Raw genomic sequence first — 23,938 nt, forward strand, 5'->3', positions numbered from 1 at the left:
GGCAAGGGTCCCAGGGCTGCCTATCCTCTAACACCCAGAGTGTGCATTAAGGACAGCCAGACAGAGAGCTCTCGACTATCCTTGGGGCTTATTCTTACCTCAGTGCCCCACTGTTTACGTAGTCTACATACCTGTGCTCTGCCTGTCCTGCCCGAGCGGACTGCGTCCTGTCCTTTCCTTCTGTCCCTGCAGCTGACTTCATCTTTGTATTCAAGTTTGACTCTCCGGGCAGCCTGCCTACAGCATCCGAGGCAGGCTTGCGGTTGTTATCTTACCAACGCAGCATGCTCACAGCCCCACTTCGGTAACCCCAATCCCCCCCCCCCCCCGGCGGCAGTCTCTTTCGGACTCATTCTGTAAGCCATGTGTATCCGTGTACTCTGAGATAGGTAGGCTTCCTGTGTGCCGTGTGATGCAGGTTCCTGTTAGGAATTAAGATGGAAACAAAAGACCCTAAGCCTGGCATGGTGGCACACACCTTTAATACCAGTGCTCAGAAGGCAGAGGCAGGTGAATCTCTGAGTTTGAGGTCCAGCCTGGTCTGCAGAGTGAGTTCCAGGACAGCCAGGGCTACACAGAGAAACCTTGAAAAACAAACAAACAAGCACAAACAACAATGAAACAAAAGAACAAATGAGCTTATGGTTTTATTAGGGGGGAAATGCTTCTGTTGAAACCATGGTACCTTGTGAAGTTACTGTTATTCTGTTAATTCTGACATTGTGGAAAGACACATTCATGACAGCCGGGGACAGGTTGGTGAGCCCATTCCGATACGCCTGTATCGGAACCCAGCTTCCCTGTTCACAATACGGCCAATGGTCAGGAACACACCCATGGAATTGTTGTCCCACCAGCCCTAGTTTTAAGCAGACTAGAAACGAAGGGGTGATGATAACCCAAATCCTGTGTTTAGCTTTCAAATGTATACATGGGGTAAGAATCAAACTAGGGAATTTGATATCTGGCTTGTTGGGAAGGATTTGGCGCCCTCTTGTGGCCGGTGGTGATCTGCAACCACTCTGAAGAGAAGTTTCTTCTGTGGGAGTCTCGTGGTGTGTGTGTGTGTGTGTGTGTGTGTGTGTGTGTGGTGAGTAAGTAGAATACACAGTGTACAAATTTGTGTAAGAGCTATGTGTGTGGTATGCATGTAGAGTGGGCTGTGTGGGTGGTGTGAGGTATGTTATATATATTACAGTGTGATATCAATTATTTAAGTGTGTGGTATTATTAAAATCAGGCTCTGTCCTCATATAAGCCACTCCGTATTGTTTGAAAACACTGGATCTTTAAGACTGTGCCTTGCCCCGAGAGATGGTTTACGAGCAGCTTTTGACAGAGTTTGAGGGGTGAGTATAATTGTACTGCTGGAGGACTCTCAGAGACGGATATCTGTCTGGTACCCACACAGCAAGACTGACTTGTTCCAGGCAGTAGAAAGTTCAGTAGCCTATACATTTAAGAGGGTGACTTGAGACGGGAGAAGCACAAGGCCCAAGAACTCACTGGACACGTGAGGCCAGGAGAAGAGTGTGTGTCCCCCACCTGGAACCCAGGACTCAGGTGCCTCTGTGACAAAGACCCTCTACCGACCTGTCACTTGACACCCAGAGTGGACCAGCAAAACCAGGATTCCCATCATCCCTCCAGTTCAGCTCCATCCCCACCACCCACTCAGCTTCTACTTGCCCAATGCTCTTCCTTCCCCAGGACCTCGGCATCAAGCCACCTCCTCTTTTCCTCTGCAGCTGAACTCATCTCTACAGCTCTGATTCCATCTGTGACTTCGCAGTGGTTGATTGGACAGCGGCAGCTTCTTCCCAAGATGGCTTATCAATACAGAATCAGTTTCTACTTCTACTACCCCACCTCAGAGCACACTTAAATTTCCACGGGAGCCTCTGAAGCTTTTTTTTTATTCATTCTGTGAGCAGCATATATGTATAAGTATGCATATCTATCTGAAAGACATATAGATGTATTTATAGGGCAACGTGTGCTCCCAGTATCAGCAATTAAGGGTGGAATGAAAGAGCCTGTGCTGATCATTGACAAAATATCAAGGGAACAATGAAAATGCAATGGTTATTTGCAAACTGCTGAGCCTAAACACCACTGTGCCTTGTGAATTTATTGCTATTCAACAAAGTCTGACACTGCGGAAAGACTTCTCTCTATTTCTGATAAAGCGTGCTCATGACAGGTGTGTGGTGTGGTATATATGTTTTGTGTAGTGTGTGGGGTGTGTTCATATGATACACTTTAGGTAGTAGAACATGTGTAGGATGTGTGCTCTGTTTGTGATGTATGTGGTAATCAGTGGTGTGTTTGTGTATGACTGTGTGTAGTGCTCGTAAGTATGCGTGTCCATGCGCATGTGTGTTTTTTATATGTGAGTGCCCAGTATGTGTGTATATGACTATGTGTAGTGTCAATGAATAAGAAACCAGTAGAGGCCAAGAAAGATGGTTCAGTGGTTAAAAGGACTGATTGCTTTACCAGAGGTCCTGAGTTCAATGAGCAACCACATGGTGGCTCACAACCATCTGTAATAGGATCTGATGCCCTCTTCTGGTGTGTCAAGGACAGTGTGGTCATAGACATAAAATAAATAAATAAATCTTAAAAAAAACAAAAGGAAGAAGAAACTAGAAGAGAGAACCAATCTGCCCATCTGCAGTAGGGAGCTTTACACATCTGGTCGGTGAATCCCATACTCCCATACTGTTAGCCTTGGGAGGTAGAAGCCCAATACCATAGACATGTATTCAGATGCCCTGCGATCCCAGCTTTGAACCAGGACTGAACTTTAATCTACTGGGACAGCCTGATTTGTACAACCCTTATTTACATAGCAAAGACTTCATACCTGGACATTCATGTTTTCCCAGACACCTTCCCCACATTTGGGTTGCTGTAAGAAGTCTAGAATACAATATAGAAACTTAAGAGAGTCAGGTGAGTTAAGGCTTTGGCTAGTGAGTTACAGGATTCTAGTAGGGTGGGGAAACTTTGGGGGACGTGAGAAGGGGGAAAGAGCCCTTCGCTCTGGAATTTGGTTGAAGTCTCTCACCAGCAGAGAAGCAAGAATTCTGGGAAATTGCTGACAGCTCAGGGTTATCATTTCCTAGTCACAGCAGGCAGTTTTCTAGGGCACTCGGCAGAAATGCATGGGAGATGGAAGAGGTGGGCTATGTACCAAACCCCTGTGCAGCCCCACTGGTTCCTGGTTTCCTCCATCAGATTACATTTCCAACCAAGGCATCTCTGGAGCAACCACACGTATTCTATTTATCAAGTGGGGGAGGGGTTCTTAGAAGCTCTTCAAGATAGAACCCAAAAGCCAACAAAATGGTACATGGGGTTAATGCCAACACAATGAATTGCTACTCTCTCTTGAAGAGCTCATGCCCACACTTGGGCAGGCCTTATCTTTTGTGATTTTTCTTTGAAGATCCCATATCCACACTCTCTCGAATGCCTTAACTTCTTTCCCAGCATGCCCCCTTTCTCTTACCCCTCATACTTAAGCCCTATATAAAAAATATATATTCAATAAAACCTCCAAGTTTGCTTTATCATAAACTCCCTTCTCTTGGAAGTCTTTCTGATACTAAACCCACACATCCTCGTTTGGCTTGAGCTGAGGTCCCTAAGAGTCTCAGGGAACTCCTTGGGCTGCTGACAGTGGCAACGTGGAGCTGTCTGTCCCCTCACTAGTGATGCTAAGATCCTTGGAGTCCAAACCCCTTTTGGGGCTCCCTGTTTTCAGAGGACACTTTCCCAAGTCTTCTTCAGGGTAGAAAGTTGAGGAAGGTGTTTGGAAAGGAGTTGACTTCTGGTCAGAGTTGAGGTAAGATAGTAAGGCACATTGATTGGAAGTTTCATTCAGGCAAGAAAGATCTCAGTGGTGGGGGGAAGCCAAACCACAGAACATGGTGGGTGCTTGGTGTTGCTCTTTTTCTAGTCAGATAGTCCCAGCAAACAGGATGAGGGGGCCCGCCTCTCCCTGAGCAGCAGGCAGCTGTTAAGCATGTTAAAGCATTGTTTAAAAAAAAAAAAAAAGCACTATTAACAGGAATAGCAAGAAGTTCTTGCTACAAATACCCCTTCTGGTTGTTTTTCTGCAGGTAAGCAAATGCGTTGGAGGATTAAACAATTTGACTTCTTAGCTGAGAGCTTTGGACTCTTTCCTGATGTGCCGGCTGCCCGGAACAAGGAACTGCCAGTCAAGGAGCTAGGGGAATAGCTTTAAGCCAGTGCCACTGTTCTGAATACTTCCTGGAGGCCTTGCAGTTCACAAGTGCCGCTGCCTGCCGCAGGAGAGCACCCGTGTGGCCTCAGCTACAAGGGTTTCAACTGCCTTACACTGGAATTTTGCCATCAGCAGCCTTGGTGAACTCTTGATGTCCCAAAAGGACCAGAGAGGAGCATTTCCCCAGATAACTTAGTTGAGGGACAATTTTAATTGGTACAAAAGGGACAGTTCTGTGATCAGTGTAAACACAATCATTTGCACCAAGGTGTTCTGTGACTGGTATAAATACTCCTTTTCCGGTGTAGCAGGTTATGTGGTCCCCTTCTGTGAGGCAGCTGGAAGAGACTTTCTTGTGCCGTTTGCCTGGTGTTTCAAAGAAAGTCTGAAAAAGGCTTGTTTGTCTCGTATCTCCACTTACTTTATTTCTGAGAGTCATCTTTAGTAAAGTGGACTGAACTGGTCACACACACATACACACACACACACACACACACACACACAGAGTGGTGGCAAAGCCAGAGTCATGGGGTGGCCAGCAGCCTTGACAGCCACCGAGGCAGAGCCATGAGAGGCGGCAGGGAGTGGAGTTGCAGGGGACAGCTGCGGAGCAGCACCAGAAGACAGTATCTGTGGCAGCTGCAGCATCAAGAAGATTCTGGAAGAAGGGCAGAGTAGCAGTAGTCGCGACAGTGGCCAAAGCAGCAGGTAGCAGCCACAGAGTTCCAGAGAGTGGCTGGGAAGAAAAGCATGTGAGAGGACAGGAAGCTGAGACTGAGGAAAGAGGACCACAAAGAGCCTGAGAAGAGAAACTTCATGGTTCCATCAAGAGAAGAGTCCCCAGAGAGTTGTCCGCCCTTAAGAGCCAAGGAGCTAGATGCCCAGACCCAAGGACTATAACAGACGTAGCTGTTATATCAAGGGCTGAGTCCCGATACTTAGGTTGGGAATATGTAACATAAGCTGCTATTAAAAAGAGAGAGGAATCCTGATGTCCTAGAACCCGAGAACCATCACACTGTCACTGTAGGGTTAAAGGTCCCTGTACCTAACTACAGTACAAGAGCTGGAACACCAGAGGGCGCCACCCGACACAGCTCCCAGCAAGAAGAGGGCGGGAGGGAGGAAATGTATGAATCTTGAGTCTGTGCTGAGAGGGTCCTCCAGGGTAGATGTGAGGCCGGAATCTGTGAAAATCTGTCTCTAGTTCAGAGATGTTGGGAAGTGGGACTTTTTAAGAGAGATTAATGTCTTCCTCTGTGACTAGATAGTTCCCAAGCAGCAGGTTGTTACAAAGCAGGTCAGTTCCTTCTCTTCCCCCTCTTCTTTGGCCTGCTTGCCTTTTATTTTCTGCTGAGCTGCGTGAGGCCCTGACCAGAAGCCAAGTGCACCATGGTACATGCTTAGACGTCCCGAGCCATGAGCCAGAAGAAACCTCTTTTTAAAAGCTGGGTGGTGGTGGCACAGGCCTTAAGTCCCAGCACAGGGGCATGGGTTGGGGGTGGGGGTCTGGGGGCAGAGGGCAGGGGGCAGGTACCAAGGGGCAAAGCTCAGAGGGCAGGAGGAAGATCTTTGTGAGTTTGAGGTCAAGGGAGTTCCAGGACAGCCAGGGCTGTTACACAGGGAAACTCCTGTTTCAGAAAACCACCCGCCCCATCAAACAGAAAGTTCTTTCTTCATAAATCACTTAGTCTCAGTTATTCTGTTACTGCAGCTCTTTCTGTTGCAATTTAGGAGAATAGGTTATTTATGACTTGTTTGCAGTTGCTGTGGAGAACAGCTGGATGAGGTAATTTACAAAAGGAGAGGTTTGCCTGGATACAATGTGCTTCTGTCGGCCCTGCTGGAGCATCTTTCACAGCACCTGACATTTTTAGCATCCAGCCTTAAACAACCCAAGCCCCGTGGTTTTATCATTTTTGCGGTACTCCATGACTTGTAAAATACTTCACATAGCTTCTCATTTCATTATTTATAGTTCAGGAGATCTCGCTGGCCCCATGCGGCAGAGAGGGGAAAAAAAAAAAGCTGTAAGCATTTGAGTGACTTGCCTGCAAGCGAAAGAAAGAGATCAAACTGCTTTCTCTGATGGCCAGCCTAGGGCCATTTCTGCTCCGGAGCAAACCTTTCCAGGCGGGCTAAGTGCTTTGTAAATGCACCGTGGAGAGTCTGGTGCTGTCCTGGGCGGTTATTTAGCTCCCATGGACGAGATGGAGGGGCGATCCAGGAGGATATGCCAGCTTTAATGGAGATCTATTGCCACCATTCTGCTCTGTGTGTGCAGTAGTTAGGCTGTGTCTAGAGCGGTGGACTCGGGAGGAGGGTGCCAACGAAGCTGTTTTAGTTAAGGCAACAGGTGACTCAGTATATACACTCCCGGATCACGGAGACAGTAGAAGGCACTCACGGTCTCTTGACTTGGGGAGCACAGTTGGGTGGGTACAGATCATGGTAAGACACTCCTTTGGACAGGTCATTTCGTACTTTGCTTATTGGTTCCAGGATAGCTCCCTCCTCCAAGAGACTGTGCAATTTACTACTGAAGCCCCTGGACACCTCTTTGGGGGAAAGACCACACTGTAAATGTGGCTTCCTCCAAAGCCTGCCTCTGCTGTTTCCTCTTCTGGTGAAATTAGAATTAAGCATCCCCGTGACATGCTCATTTCTCTCAGCCTGTCTTCTGGTTCCTTCCACTTTGTGGACTTTCCCCCTAGAGCCCACCACATCTCTGTCTTCCCTGCTGTGATCACGAGCTGCTGCGTGCCTCTGCCTTCTCTCACACACAGTCTCACCTCACCTTGGGACTGAGCCCGGGGTTTCTCAGTTCCCAGAAGAGCTGGAGGCTGATGGGTCTAGGCTGAGATGAAATCCAGGATTGTTTCCAGTCACAAGCACTGCCTCCCTCTGTCAAGCCATGCTTCTGGGTATGGTGGGTGGCTCACAGGGGAGGGCTTGTTTCCAGATCCCTTGCTATGAGGCAAGGCAACTTTTATGAGCCTGGGGGCTGGGGGTAGGACAGGGTGTTTGCCTAGCAATCAGGAGGTCCTGGGTTCCTAGTGAGCAGTGTCCTGGGATCTCCCAGTTCTGAAGCTAGCCTGAGCCTTCTGCAGCAACCACACTGCAGTTCAATTTCTCAGTCTAACACGTAAATGACAGGGGATCCAGGCTTCTTGGTTGGGTTTTCTTAGCACGTGAGAACTATTAGCAGCTTACTGTTGCTGTGCAGTGACCTCTTCAGGTGCTGAATGAGAGGGCAAGAGGGGACCCTCTAGATGGGTTGCACTTCGGGACATGCACAGGCTATGGTCTGAATATATGTCTTCCCTCGAGTCTCCTATGTTGGAGACTAGGGACCTTTGGGAGGTGACCGGGCCATAAAGGTCTGAAGAATGGAGTTCGTGTACTTGCAATGGAGTCCCTGGAACACAGCTTTGCTTCTCACCTGGAGGATGTAATGAGAAAGTCTCATTGGGAAGCTGGGAAGCAGATCTTCATCAGGTACTCTGACCTCTGGCTCCCAGACTCTCAAACTGAGAAGCAAACCTCTTTTCTTTATAAGCCACAGAGTTTGCGGTCTTTTGCTATAGCACCGATTGGATAGAGAGAGATGTTATGTATACATTTTGTGGGGAAAGACAAGGTCCTGAGTTGAGAGTACATGCAGATTTATAAGCAGGGGACAAGCTGCCACATGGTGATGTTCATAAGTCATCACATACCTAGATATTTCTTTAAACAAAGCAGAGAGAGAGCCCAGATAGTAGCTGCCTTGGCCAGCCTTCGTTACTGATCATGTTGGTCCTAACTCCAGTGAGCTTTACTGAGGCAACCACAGCAGAAAAATGAGAGCCTTGTCCAGCTCCTGCCTCTCAGGTATCCGGCTACCAAAGGTGATGTTGTGGATCCCACTGCTCTGAGTCCCGAGCAGAACCAACCAACCGTGTTCCAGAAAGGGGGTCATCTCATCTTGTCAGAAAGTCTACCTACTCTGGGTGCGGCTTTGCTTTTATTGATAACACAGCTTCAGGCATCCCTCCTACCTGAAACCTCACAGAACCCTGCACAACACTGCCTTGGACCAAAGGCAGCCTCTGGAAACAAAGGATGTGTCACAGGAGGCACGTGCCCACAGGGAAATTTGGTCCTATGCCATATCATACTGGCTACAGGCTATGGGTAAGAGTAATGGGTAAGGTAGCCTTTAACATGCAGCAGGAGCTGCTGTAAAATGGTATGCAGTGCTCTGAGGGAGATTTACACTCTACACCAGCACCTGAGATACAGTGACATTGTTGGGAACAAGCAAAACAAACGTAATCTAAGCACTGCCATTTTGTTTGCAGACTCCATTTATTCATAGGGAGAAACTAAATTCAAGGTCCCAGGCCCTAGGGAAGCTGGGGACTTTTAGCTGAACAGCTTCTGTTGTAAACAGTTATCTGACTCCAGACATCCCAGGGACAACTATCTGCTCATCTCCAGGACAACTTCTCCATCTTGTTGGCATGGTCAAACAAGATCATGGTCTCAGGCCTAGGAATGGACTCCTATCCCACTTCTCCAAATGTTTTCTTAACTGTTAACTGGTATGGGACACAGAACTTGCTGTTACCTAAACCAAGGTGCAGTAAGTTATAAAAGCATATAACCAATTGCCAGCCCTAATTAACTACATGCAGCTGACCCACTCCTTTGTCCCCTTGTCCCTCTGAGCACCCAGTCTAATGCCTAGGAGAATGATTTAAGGACCTTGAAGCCAGGTATCCTGGATACAGCCCAGTCTCCTATGGTCACTCCCTTACTTAACCCATAATGTCAAAATACAATTGGCTAACAGTGCAGCTCCCCCTAACTCCCACTTGCTTTGTGTTCATATCCTTTAAAAATGTTGTTCAATCTTCTCTTGGGGACATGGTTTAGAACCCGAGTTGGCCACCTTCCTAAGTGCGGAGAGAATAAGCTTTTGTTTATAAAGCTTCTGTTTCTGAAATGAGCTTTCTTGGCTTCTGTCCCGAATCCAACACTATGCCTCAAATAAATAACAAATTTGGTTTAGGAATAGGAGTGCACGCAGGAATGACCATATTTACTGTTTATCATGACTCTGAGTGATGCACTTGGGAATATGTGCCCTCCTCCTGTGCAGCTTGGCCTCATAGATACAGACTCCGAGTCTCCACAACATGTCCACATGTACTTGGGGTTGGAGGTACCACTATTTGAGAATATAGCAAGTATTCCAGCAAACTTTACTATCGAAGTCACCTGGTCACTTGACGCCCCATTTGCTAATCAACTAAAGCATCATGGGTCTAGACAGGAAATGGAGCATCCAGAGGAGGAAGGGATGCAGTTATATAGTGGGTATCAAATAGGAAGGGAACCTTTGATATCCAGGTGACTCATCAGACAGATCTGCTCAAACTGATGGGCCCACCTGCCACTGGACAGAGACTCTAAAATCTTTGAGTTCAAGTAACCTTTTCTCTTTATATGCTACTTCTCTCTGGCATTTTGTTATAGTGACAGGGAGCTGACTAACAAAGACCCATGATTCTGCACACATTGATAGCGCTATGTGGCTGTGTAGAAGTTGTCCCCTTGGAAAGACTGCTCCCTCTGGGGTGAGCCATATATGTAGGGGGTGGTCCTGAAGCTTTGATCTGGAATCTGTGTTTACTGATGCTGAAGATCCTTGCCCCCAATTGGTTTTTGATCTATCAGTAAAGATGGCAGTAGCCAATGGCTGACCATGGGGTGGGGCATGGAGAGTTGTATGGGTAGGATGCAGAGAGAATTGAGAGGACTCAGGAGAGAAGAAGGGGACAGAAAAAAGGCCAACCAGCCGTGTGAGTTTTTGGATAAGTGGGCCTGGGGTAGCAGGGGAAGGTTTAGGAGTGCCCAGTCTTTGAATTAGCCATGATATTTTAAGAATAACTTGCGTGTATATATGTTTTCTATTCATGGATCTGAGATAGTTCCTGGGCAGGTGTGTGCACAACTTGTTGGGAACTTCAAGCGATGTAAAATTACCCACTACAGATGGCCCCAATGCGGTGGGCGAGAACGCACTTTTAAAATTATTTAGAGATTCTGGGATAGAATACAAACACACAAATGTTATAAGTCTAGGAGTGGGGAGAACTGGTTTCTCAGTGATCAGTGATTCCAGCATGCAAAACTAGAATGAAGGAACATAGCTGCTGACAGAGAGAGCTTAAACTGAGGGGCTGAAACTCCTGCTGTGCAAACTGGTTGACTAGGCCTCCCCACCCCCTGTGCTAGGGGGAGACTGTGAGAAACAAACTGCCTGCCTCCAGTTACTAGCTAAATAAAGGATAGAGAATTATAATCTGATTTAACTGTTTTTAAGAATAGAAGGGAATATACAGATTTTGCCTGAGCCACATGAGGATTCCTTCCCACAGTTTGACACTGATACAAAGAGCTTAAGAGAAGAGGCAGAGAGCTGGGTGGTAGACACAGCAGTTATTAAACTCCACAGAAGAGAGAAGTTAAGGAAAATGAATTAGCAAGTGCTTTAAAGATATGTAAAATCTTGCCAGGACAATTTCTTGGGATCTTTGATCATGGTTGACATGGGATTTCTGGGATTGTCAGCCTAGTATGATTAAAAACTAGAGCCTGTAAATAGGGTTATATGGTAAATAGAAGGGAATTTAACTAAAGTTAAATACAAAGACATATACATATTGAGGCTTTTGATCTTAAAAACAAAATTAGGTCGCAAGCAGGGGGTAGGGAGCCTCGTCTATCTCAGATAGTAGAGACTTAGGTCCTGAGAATTATACAGAGGGAAATGGACATACTACTATAGGTACCCACAGAGATATTAATCTCCACAGCAGGGAGGGTTCAAGCTTACACAGATATATTAATAATGTAGGCCTTGATATCATGAAGGTCGGGGCAAGAGACAGTAGGAGCACTGTCCCAACAGATAATATTTGCTTAGATTGCTTTAATTGCTTTGAATTGGTTTGATTATCAAAATGAGTGTAGTGGTTATCTTAAAGTTCTTCACGGAGAGAGGTCAAGCTACACCCTTAATGAATTTTTATTGCTGGACCAAAGATAGGCTATTTTTGGGGAAAGGCTCTGTATTTGTGTTGACAGGAAAGGAGAATAGGCTCTGGACCCCCTCTAGAGCAATATGTACCAGATGTGATAGGGGAAGACCACCTGAAGATCTCAAAAAGTTCAAGAAAATCAAGGAAGACAGGTAAATTGATCTGCTGATTCCTTGATGTGGGAGCAGCCCAATAATGACTTAGATATAAAAATGTCTCTAGTCAAAAACTCAGTTAAAATGAGACAATAAATCTTATTGGTTATGGAATTTCTGAGATTCTTCAAGCCCTCCTTCCTAGGGCATGAATGAAGATTTATTATATTTTTTTTTGATAAAATTAACTCATAGAAAAGGCAGTTGTCTTTCACCTGCTCAAACAAGGAGCAAAATTTCATTCCTAACTGATCTGTGTATCCTGTACAATCCATACAAATATTTTAATGGTACTAAAATTTTGGTTGCGAGATTCATAAATTACAGAATGTACAGCATTGGCAAGATTCATTCTCAGAGATTCTGAGCTGACCTGCTTGGTCTCTCCTTCCTGGTGCTGCCCAAAATAGCTTCAGGGATTGCTGCTGATTCCAGATCATCTTACCTCATCCAACCTTTCAGACAGGTCCAGTCAGAATTTCAGTCAAGCCCTGAGCCTTCTAGGTATACAGAAACTGGATAACAGCACAGAGATGTATAACAGACGCTAAAACTAGCTTTCTTAAGTGTAACCAGTTTTCTAATTTTCCTACTCTTCCCCACCCACTTAAAGAATGTTTCATCATCCCCAGTCAGTAGGAAGAAGTCATGCAGGGTTAGCATCTTGATTCCTTGGGTTTGGGTGTCAGGTTATGACAAACTAGATAGGTTGTCATTTTAAGGGATAATTTAGGAATGGTCATAATTTTGAACATGGAGGAAACAGATGGAATGGATTGCTAAATTTTCTTGAGGAAAACATTGCATAGCCATAATCTTACATTGGTATAAATCTTTATAATTGATGTAAAAATTTACATATTGATATAGAATTAAGGTTTTCATTAGTATGAATCTGTACATTGATACAACATTTAAAGTTAATATTATTACTTTTAGATAGGCATTATACCTATGCAACTCATTAAAGAATAAGATGATTAAGTAATGCAAGTTAAGGCTTAGATAGTAAACTCAAGGTTAGATTCTAATTTAATTATAATAAAGTGCTTTCAATTTACTCAAATTAAAATGGCTAAGAGTAGCTAAGGTTTAACAGTTTAAATACACTTTACATAGTCTTCAAAACCATCAGAAATCTACAAAATCTGACATTTAATTATTTCATTACTATTAGAAGTTTTGGCTAGAGACATGTCTGCTCTTGACATTACCTCTTTCACAGTTCAAAGAAGGCACTGAGCATCTTTACCTCCAGGTGAGGTTGCTTATTATAGCAAGGTAGCCATGGGGCAGAAATTGCCAATTTCATCTACAGACAAAATATTGTCCAAAATGGACATACTACGCAGAATAGTTGACTGATAGCTCTGCCAAGACAGGGTAAACAAGTCTTTATGATTCTGCTTTACAAAGGTCTATCAGATGATTCTGGACCAGAAGGCTGAAGTGTGATGCTCTAATGTTTTGAGGAATGGGGCACTCTCCAGGTAGTCAGCTGTCTCTACAATTGTTTAAATTTGAGAAGCTCTGTTTGGTGCTTCCTAGATACCTAGGTAATGTTTAATTCATTCTCAGATTTCTGACAGGGTTGAAGACTAAGATTTAAGTAAGGCTCCTTTTCTGTTACCTGGACCTTTAGCATTCTGCCCTTTATTTCCCAGGCTAGCCCATAAGCAAACTTAAGTTGTTTAACATTAGAGACACGATATAGAGTAGAAAGCATGGCTTTCAGATGGTGTTACAGGCAAAAATATAATCATAATTCAGGGATAGAATCGTAACTCTTTAAGTTAGGAATGGTGGTGAAATACTTTGTCTAACTGACGAATATGATGGACTAGATTTTAATTGTATATTATACTTTGTAATTCTTTGTAATTTACATGATTGTTATGGTTCTGCTCAATTTATGTCTGAGAGAAGAGTTTTTTTGTTTTAAAATTGGACTGAAAAGGTGAGATGTAGAGGGTGGTTCTGATGCTTTGATTGGGAATCTGTGTTTACTGATGCTGAAGATCCTTGCCCCCAATTGGTTTTTGATCTATCAATAAAGATGGCAGTAGCCAATGACTTAGCATGGGGTATGACATTGAGAGCTCCACAGGTAGGATGCAGAGAGAAATGAGAGGACTCGGGAGAGAAGAGAATGTAGTAGCCACAAGAAAAAGGCCAACCAGCCATGTGAGTTTTCAGGTAAGCAGCTTCTGGACACTTCCATGACTGGGCCTGTGGTAGCAGAGGAAGGTTTAGGAGTGCCCAGTTATCAAGTTAGCCAAGGCATTTTAAGAATAACTGGTGAGTGTGTGTGTGTGTGTGTGTGTGTGTGTGTGTGTGAGAGAGAGAGAGAGAGAGAGAGAGAGAGAGAGAGAGAGAGAGAGAGAGAGAGAAAGAGAGAGAGAGAGACTCACTGGCATTGTAGATAAAACCATCTGCTACAATGGAATACTACTCAGCCACCAGAAACAATGACTTAACCAAATTCTTAAGAAAATGGCTGCATCTAGAGAATATCATCCTGAGTGAGATAACCCAGTCACAAAAGAACAGACATAATATGCAGTCACTGATATTGGGATGCTAACCCCAGAGGCTTGCACTCCCCCAGAAACAACTCACAGACTGTATGAAGTCCAAGAAATAAAGAAAACAAAAAAATATATATATTTACAAAACAAGAAGACTTTGACTATTTCCATGTTGCGTTTTGTTTTGCATGTACTTTATGCTCATTGTAACTATTAGGTTTTCAATGCATACTGTCAAGCCCTTGAAAAAATCAAGTACTGACTAAAAAATATATTCACAGAGTTTTATGTAAAAATTATTTTAATATCTGAAAAAACAGTACTGACAAAAATGTATAATTTTAAGCAAAAAATGTTTAAAATCTGTACATTTATCTTTGTTTTGTAAAATAAAGTCATTAAAAAAAAGAAAAACCATCTGCTACACATATATCCCATATGACTGTTACATGTTACTATGGTACCCTGTGACAGGGTGTTGTGAGCTGTGGATGACTGTACTTGTAGGTCAGCGCTTTGACTTTTGCTGTTATGTTTGTTTTAGTAGGGAAAGCTGAAGAAGAAAAATGAAATATATTATTGCATTATCAAAATATTGTGAGGTATCTGAGTTGATTCAGTGTTGTTTCAAAACAATTCCTGTTCCCGACTATGTCTGAATTTACCATTCCTGGAGGAGTATTTTGCCAGTCGATAAGTAATACCCCTCTTTTCTCTGTGCAGAGTAACCACAAAAGACAGCTGAGAGGTAACATCGGTGCTTCCCTGGGGAGAAAGTGGTCTTTGGCACAGCTCCCAAAGGCTTGGTCAACAGTCACCTGATGGTACCAGCCTTACACCCTTGGGTGGCTTTCCCCTGACCCAACCACCTTGCCTATGATAAATGTCTAACACAAAATGTTGTAATGAGGCTCAGAATTAGAAGGGACATTTGCAAGCCATTTATTAACACATATATTCCTAGTGCATGCTATCATTTCTTTATCCCAGTTAAATGCAGGCTTTATCCCTGAGATTCAGAAGACTTGTACCTATGCCCACAAATGCTGTCTTCCACAGTAGTGTTTAGTGTCGAGAATCTAGTACTTCACTTTGAAAAGCCCAGAACCACTTTCCATGACTTTCAGGGAAGTGTTATACAAAGGTACATATTTGCTGAGCTTTGGCTAGCAGTTGATGTAATTGCTGGTCTTTTAGTTCTCTCCCATGACTCCCCTCCAACCTTCTGAGGGGAAACACACTCATCTACATTTTGCCAGCTAGTCTAGCAGGCTTCTTGACCCATACAAATGTTCCATTTAACATGCACTGAAGGTATAATGGGTACAGTCCCTTGGTGCTGGTCATATGAACCTAAGGTCATCTTTAATGCTCATTACCCTGTTTATATTGCTTAGATATTAAGGTTATAATGACTTAAAAAAAACTTAAAAACCAAGGTTGGTTGTTCTCTCTTAAAGGATGATTGTGATTATTGGGAGAATCAGGAACCTGGGCAGCTTAAGGGTAAGTAAGATTGTTCCTCATTTTCAAATAGAATCTCACATCTTGGAAGCTCTAGCTAATGACTGGAGCACTGATGGATGTAAATTGCTTAGTTATTCTCATTTCACAGGGCCTCTTGCTTCATCATCCTGTGCTACAAAGATCTCAAGGCATGGGTTCCAAGGCAATTATTATTCCTGCTTTCTGTACCCAGTGAGCTTGAACTTGAGTATCCCTGAGCTGAAATAAATGAACAGGAGACACAGTTGTCTCCTTGACTATATAAATAGAGTTCACTCCTAAGTCTACTGATATGCTGATGGTCAACAATGGAGGATCTTATGAGAAGACCCAAGTGTACTAATTATATTTATTTAGTTATGTTAATTTTGGGCAAACACAGCTGCACAATCCCTCCCAGAGATACACTTCTCTCTGCACTCACTTGCAATCATCCAGTACTGTCAGGTTCCCTACTGTATAATTGAAATGCTCTGAAATGTCCATGCCTACTCACTAGGTTCTTATCAATGAGACAGGGTTATCTGTTTGCCTAGGTTTTGTGTTTGATTCCTTGTCAAAAGCAGTGTTGAGAGAAAAGTGACAAGCAAATTTATCAACTTCGAGGAAGTCCCCAAGCTCCTCTGTCCTAAGGTTTGATTGATCATAATTAATAAATGAAAGGACACAAGATTGCATTTCCTAAGCCTTGTGTGGCTCATTAGCGGACGAGGTTCAGGAAACGTGCTCTCTCCTCAGTCAGGATGAAGACACAGTTTAGCGTTGTCTTTGAGACGGATGGAAACTCGTAGCTGTTTCCTTGCATGTGATAGTATGTGATATGTAGTCACTGCATACATACAGTGTATTGATTACATACCATCCCTGATTTACCATGTGTGCTTCAGTGTTGATTCTTCAAAACAGTGCAAAAGTGAGACGTGTTCATTAGTCACTCTACTTGGGCTTCTGTGCTTTGACCTTTCCCCCAAACTTTTCTGCAAGCTTGCATCCTCTATAGTGATGCTGTGTGGTGGTCATGGCAACTTCTACCTGGCCTGGTGACTGCCGGGGCTAGCAATTAAGACCCTACAGTATGCCTTGTGCCTAAGGTGGGATGTTCTGTAGGTTAGAGTCTTTCAAAGCATCTTTGACTTTGTAATATTTGTGGCTTATGATGGGTTTATTTGAGATGTCACCCCATCACAAGCAAGGAACATCTGTGCACGCAGAGGTAATTTCTGTCAGCCTGCCAGGTGCATTTAACTTTCTGAAATTGTGACAGATGTCACCTATCTACACTGTCTTGCTTTGAGAATGGCACACTTACAACAAAGGCATCATATAACGAAATAAAATAAAAGCAGAGGCAGTGTTGATTTTTCTGATGTAGAAACTGTTCAGTTGCCTTAACCCAGTCCCCTCTGATCACACTGGTGTATCTCATCCTTATTCCATACTCCCCAGGGAGAGAAGCTATCAGGGATCCAGAATAGACCCACCTGGGAAAGCTACACAGTGCTCCATGAGTGGGGATAATCCTGCGGAAGCCAGAGGCTCACTCACTTTAAGGTTTCCTCAGACTTTCACGGTGGAGCTGACTTCATGTGACCCGCACAGGGGTGCTGCTTGCCAGGGTGCCAGGCATCACTCATCAGGATGAGGGAATCGCTCTTACCTGAGATGTCACCCCCGAGGCTTCGAACAGTGAGTCACACTCCCCTTCATGGTATGCCTCCTTGCAGTCCCGGCAGAAAACAAACTGCAAGGGAACAACACGTGTCAGAACGTTGCACTGCATTCTGAACTCCACGGTGGTCTCTGGCTTGAGTGATGGCTTCTGGGCCAAATTAACTGTCTGCAAGGTGGGATCGGCTTATACTTCGATGGGTCTGCTCGCTGTTAGGGAGTGTTCTGTGCCCCTCAGCAGGGTTAGAGATGAACCATGAGTATCTCAGCCATGTCCAAGGCTGCTGCAGTGGCTGAGGATGGCTCCGCATTGTGACTCGCTGAACTAGGGTCATCATCTACCTGATACCTGTGATACCATAGGAAAGCCACCGAAGGCCTGGGACTCTCAGAAGCCTCTCAGAGGCTCGGGAGTCCTTAAGCTCATGTGACAGGATATCAGCTGGGCATTTGCTGTAGTTTTCATCTGCCAACAGCCCCGACTTTGTTTTCAAAGGATATCAGCTGCTTCTCTGGGATTCAGGAGAAACACCAGCCCAATGTGATCTCTCCTCACAACACCTTCACCATGCAAGGAGACTTCTTAGCTGCAGGCTGAACATCCCCTTGTCCAAGATGTTTGGGACCAGATTTAATTCAAATTTGGCATTATTGTTCAGATTTCAGAATGTTTGCACATGCACACACATGCATACATATTCACACACACACTCACATTTATTCATACATTAACATGTATACACACATAAATATTCATATATATCATATCTATATCTATATCTATATCTATATATGTGGCTAGTGAAAGACTTAGGGGGATTGAACACAAATCAAGGCACACTATTTAATATATGCCTTACTCAGTTTGATGGAAATCTCATGCTTTTTTTTTTTTTTTTTTTTTTTTAGTATACCTGTTGCTTTTAAATTTTAATAATTTTATGTGTTTGGATATTTTGCCTGCGTGTGTACCTGTTGAGGCCAGAAGAGGCTATCAGATCCCTGGAACTGGAGTTAGAGGCAGTTGAGTGTTGGAAATTGAACCCGAGCCATGTGTCTGGTCCCAGGCCTGTATTTTGACTGTGTCCCATCGCAGGAGGCCAGGTGTAGTAGAACGTCCTTCCGGTGCCATTAGGGCAGTGTTTAGGCATTCAGATTTTTGAAGGTGTTAGATTTGGGGTCCAGGCTCGTACTTCTCACAGCGGAAAGGCTGACCTCAAGAGTGATGGAATGCTATCTTCACTTCGAAGCCTAAGTTGGTGGGAAAGTTGCAGGGGTCTCCTCGCAGATTTCCAGCACTGCCAGACTCTATGCCCCAATATTGTATTTATCCCCAATGGATACAGCGAATTACTGCCACCTCTGAAGGTCCCTCTTTCTGTTTAGAGAGCAGGAATCTCCTCGTTGGCCCCACCCCACCCTTCAGCTTTGGCATGCTCAGCTGGCTCAGTCACAGAGAGCTGGCTGCGACTCCCCCGCCACTTCCAGGGAAGCTAGTCTGATCTCTTGGTGTGACAGAGAAAGCTCTTCACATCTTATTAGCCAGGGGATGAGATATAAAATCAGTTTCATGGTGCACGAACACCCTGGAGGTTGATCAGTTTGTCAGAATAAATGGGCCTCTCCTGACGCAAAGACATTAAATTCACCGGTACGGTGGGAAAGGAACCATAAAGAAAAAAAGAATGAGAAAAAGTGAAAAAAGAAAAACCAAGACAACACACACAGACGAAAGCCTCCATGCCGCGACAGCTGTGGGGAGGATGAAAATGTTGGGCGAATATGCTGGTAGTGACATTAATTTGCTCCTATTCCAAGGAACTCTCTCCAGTTAATGATGAGAGTCTGTTCTACATATGCTGAGAAACCATCTAGAACAGCGATTCTCCACGTGTGGGTCTGCACCCCTTTGGGGTGGGGGTGTCAAATGATCCTCACCAGAAAACCCAGATATTTACTTTGTGATTCCAAACAGTAGCAAAACTACATTTGTGAAGTAGCAACAAAAATAATTTTATGGCTGGCGGGGGTCGGGGAAGGGGATGTCACCGCATGAAGCTATATTAAAGACAGCTTTAGGAAGGTTGGGGACCATTGGTCTAGAAGGGCCTACTTTGGTCTTGAAAGTGTTTGGGAGATTTGTGATCACGCTATTCCAAACACTCAATAAGGCGGTTGTTTCAAATGGGAAGGGTTTCGGTTTCTAAACCATGCTCGAAGGCATCCCAGGGTGCCACGGAAGACTCACAGGGCTGGTTGTAAAATTTTGAGTAAAATACAGTGACCACTGACATCTAGAAGCCTCTATGAATGAATAACTTGGTGTCATTCCTGTGAAACCACAGACCCCCCTAGCTGCCTCTTCCCCCAGCCCCCAGGTCCTCCCTGCAGTGATAGGAACCTGTATACAATGCTCGGTTTCTCTGCTACTCTCCGAAAACCATGCAGACATTCAGATACACATAAAACTCGCTGGCAGTGGGCCTCTCTCTCTCTCTCTCTCTCTCTCTCTCTCTCTCTTTCTCTTGTTTGTTAACAGTGGGGAATATTTATTCTTTCTTTAAGATTTATTTATTTTATGTATATGAATACACTATAGCTGTTTTTTAGATTTATTTATTATATGTATGAATTGGATAGACTGTAGCTATTTTTAGATTTATTTATTTACTTTAATATATGATTACACTATAGCCATCTTCAGACACACCAGAAGAGGGCATCAGATCCCACTGCAGATGGTTGTGAGCCACCATGTGGTTGCTGGGAATTGAACTCAGGACCTCTGGAGGAGCAGTCAGTGCTCTTAACCACTGAGCCATCTCTCCAGCACCAATATTTTATTCTTAAATGTCTAAAAGTAAAAGGAACTTCATTTTTGAAAAAGAATTACAAGGCCCACAGATTTTTTTCTTAAATCCCTGGAACTGGCCCTCTCCCATCTCTCCAGCATTAACAACAGCCACATCCATCTGAATGCTTTTATGAACATCTTCGTTGAAACCAACTCATTGCAATTGATTCCTATTTAACAAGATGCCGTCCTTCTATACCGTCATTTCCAGAAGCTGGATTTTTTTTTTTTTTTTTTTTTTTTTTGAGATAAGGTCTCACTAAGTAGGTCAAATTTGGGGTTAAGCTTTACTCTGACCCCACTCTCATCCAGGGACAGAACTCCTTGGGATGATTTTGTGGACCAGTGCAGACACTCTGCTGGTGCTGACATTATGTCAGGAGGGAAAGCTTCTTTGGGAGAAGACAGACAGACAGACCCCACCCATAGTTCCACTGTTGGTCAGTTTGTCTCCCACAGGGGCTTATGGGGTTTTCTCTCCCCTGTGGCATGGAAAGCTGCTATTTTACACAGGCATCTATGTGTGTTAACCACGGCCTCACCTATGCTCCTTGCACACTGCCCTTCCAAACCTCTGGAGCAGAAGTCAGCTAAATGGAAAGAAATGACTATGGTCCATTTACACAGCTTGCCTTTCCTGATCGCCTTGTCTTGATTTCAAATCACCAACGACTTCTATAGCATTTCGTTTTGCTTTTTAAAATTGAAATATGTAAGTTTTTCCAAGACAAGGTCTCATCATGTGGTGCAGTCAGGCTTAGACTCACACTACATAGCCCAGACTCTGCTCAAGCTTCCCATGTGCTTACATGTAGCATGTTTATGGGTACGTGCAATCCCACCTGATTTATACACCTTTCTAAAGTTACACAAGTGTAGGGCTGGAGCTTTTGCTGAGTGGTAGAGAGCTTGACTAGCAAGCTCAAGGCCTTGGGTTCACTTCTCAGCTATGGAAAATAATAATAATAATAAATAATAATAATAATAATAATAATAATAAGACAAATAGTGCCAGGGGCAGTAGCACATGGGACGGAGGCAGAACTAGGCAGATCTCTGAGTTTGAGGCCAGCCTGGTCTACAGATTGACTTTCAGGACAGGTAGGGCTATGCTGAGAAACCCTGTCACAAACAAACAAATTAATTTACAGACGTGATCCATATTTATTCTTCTGGCTCTCTGAACCCTGTTGCACTGTTAGGCTTCACTAGAAGGGTCAAACACATGGCCATAGGAACACCCATGATGGCGGCTTCATATACAAAGTTGGTTGGGCCACAATCCCCACAAGCCCATCACACTCCTCTGAGGACATTTTACAGACAGAGTACTGGTTTTTGGTGAGATTTCCCTAGGCGATCTGGGTGCATGGATTCAATCTGCTACATGGGCTTCAGGGTCAAGCTGTGCCCATCAATTTCATCCTGTCCTTCCCAAGGCATGTCCTGTTCGTGGATTTGAGGCAGGTTTATCCAGATCACAGACCCTGGTCAGCCAAGCCTGCAATAAGTCTCCTGATACAAATAAGTGAAATGTGTCTTTAGAGCTGTATATGTGCTCATATGTGCATAGGTATAACCAGCACATATGTGTGTGAGTGACTATGTGTTTACTTAGGTATTCTCTCTCCTGTCCTCTCTCCCTCTCTCTCTCTCTCTCTCTCCTTCCCTCTCCCTCCCTCCCTCCCTCCCTCCCTCCCTCCCTCCCTCTCTCTCTCTCTCTCTCTCTCTCTCTCTGTGATTACCCTGGTGGCTGTGCCTCTCTGCTGGAGCCCTGGCTGTCTCAGAAAAATTCCAAGTCATCTCATTCCCCATCTTTTGTAAAAAGATGACCATAAAACCCACAACGATGTAAACTTTCTGCATTCTTTACAAAACTGTACTTTCATTAAGAAAAAAACCTAGCACAGGGGAGATGCCTCATCAAGTAAGAGAACTTGTTGCTTGGGTGACAGCTCACAACTGTCTGTAACCCCAGTTCCAGAGGATCCAGTGCGGGTGAAGGTCATCAGTCTGAATAGTGTGGTTGCTTCCTTTGGTTTGACAATGAACAAGTGAACACAAAGACCCAATGCTGTGAACCAGATTGTAGAGGAAAGCAGGAATGTAAGAGAATCAATGTTATCTCTAGCACATGTCCAAGCCAAGGAGACTGTGTCTCACTGTCTCTTAGTTGAGAGGATAAACGTATCCTAAGTGCCCGAGAAGAGGTTAAAAAAAAAAAAAAAAACACCTTCTGCTACTTAATAAAGCCCAAAATCCAATAAATTCATCGCTTTCTAGTTAGTAAGAGCTGAGTTTTTGCTAGCACAGAATCCCGTTTTTCCCTCACAGTTAGCACATGGAGTGTGGTTACATGCAACACAGTTATGTTTGAGTTATGCCTCAGAAGTCCCAGCACCGGGAAGTACATCACTGAAGAAGTGTGGAGGTGGGGGAGAGACAGCAGGAGATAAAACCAATGGGTTTATCAGAAGCACCCCAACAGTAATGGGCTGTTACTGAGAGAGAGGATACGGTTCTGCACTCACAAGAAAAGTCTTTGCGGGACCGGAGTAATCAGGCTGAGCAAAGCGACATGAACATAGCCTGTAAAAAAAGTAAGGCCTGCCAGGAAAAGACACAGAACAAAGTTCTGACTCCGTTGGCGGGGACAGTGCTATGCCACCATCCTTGGAGATCTTGTGAGGTGAGGCAAGGCGAAACATGGTAAGACGGTGACACTGACGACCTTTAACCCTGGGGGTGGGCAGGCCAAGGCCAAAGGGTGTGTTTGAATCCTACAGTTTTAACTTAAGACACTTAAAAATAATGTATAAAAACGCTTATAGAATAAAGACATAAACGTAAAGAAAATGTTTTATATAGTAGGCTTATGTGTGGCAAGGACCTTCCCCTAATGAATAAAGACTTCAGGGGACCATTCACTGGGCAAGAAGTAGGCAGGATTTACAGGTTGGGGTTGAGGGGGGTGGAGAGAAGGAAAAACAAGACTTGAAACTTTTGGGACGGAGAGAGATTTTTGGGGTACAAGATGTAGTGAACCAAAAGGCCCCGGGTGAGATGGCAGTCTCCTGGAGAAGGCAGAAGATGGAGGAAGAGAAGGACGACCCAGATCTGTGTGGCTTTAAATAGCCACAGGTAGCTATGAATATCTTATAAGGGATGAATTATTACAGGACCGTTTGTCTTATCTAGGTGAGCGGTTTATAGCAATATCAATTGGCCCTGAGTTTATTATGTGGACGTTTTGTGGGGTGAGAATTTACTGACATAAATCTGATTGATAAATTACAAGCCCCAAGAGTTTTGATTTTACCCGGTTACTGGGAATTGTGACTGAGCAGAGTCCACAGCAAGAGACCTGAGAGATAGGTGGTTGCTACGTGGGGCTAGCCGTGGGGGTGGAGAGACCTCGGGGAGCAGAGAGTAGCTGGTACTAGTGTGGCATGGTGTATTTTTACATTAGTTATTATAATGCAACACGTATGTTTAAAAATACATATATTAAGCTAAAGTCGATTTAATGTTGAAAAAAGAACAATGTGTGTGTATGTGCACATGAGTGTGCATGTGTGTGCACACGTGCGCACAGTGTGTCTGAAATCTGCAGCAGTTCACAGTGCTGTCCTGGACTTTCACGCTCACAGCCCTTCACTGTAACCTAGAGCCAACTTCATGCCTATTAAGCTCTGTCCTATGTCAGTGCCCTAAGTAGAAATGCTGTTTTAAAACCGTTCATTGTGTTCTTATTGTGTTCTTATTGGATCTTTGTATGTTGACATATATTTAGATAGACAAATGCCTGCCACTGGGTGACATCTGCTTATAGTCTTCAACACAGTAGCATGCTGTGCAGATACGTAGCCAGACACTATAGG

At 44.2% G+C, this 23,938-nt stretch overlaps 1 protein-coding gene across 2 annotated transcripts in view; it reads right to left on the reverse strand.

Moving 5' to 3' along the window:
• PRKN (parkin RBR E3 ubiquitin protein ligase) overlaps positions 1–23,938 on the reverse strand; it is a 1,122,166-nt gene that overhangs the window by 26,942 nt on the left and 1,071,286 nt on the right. For both annotated transcript variants that reach the window (XM_080941626.1, XM_080941625.1), the window contains exon 10: positions 17,193–17,276. In XM_080941626.1, the coding sequence (XP_080797752.1) occupies positions 17,193–17,276 (84 nt within the window). The remainder of the gene's footprint in view (positions 1–17,192; positions 17,277–23,938) is intronic.

Source organism: Micromys minutus (assembly GCF_963924665.1).
Source record: "Micromys minutus genome assembly, chromosome: 30".
Lineage (NCBI taxonomy): Eukaryota > Metazoa > Chordata > Mammalia > Rodentia > Muridae > Micromys > Micromys minutus.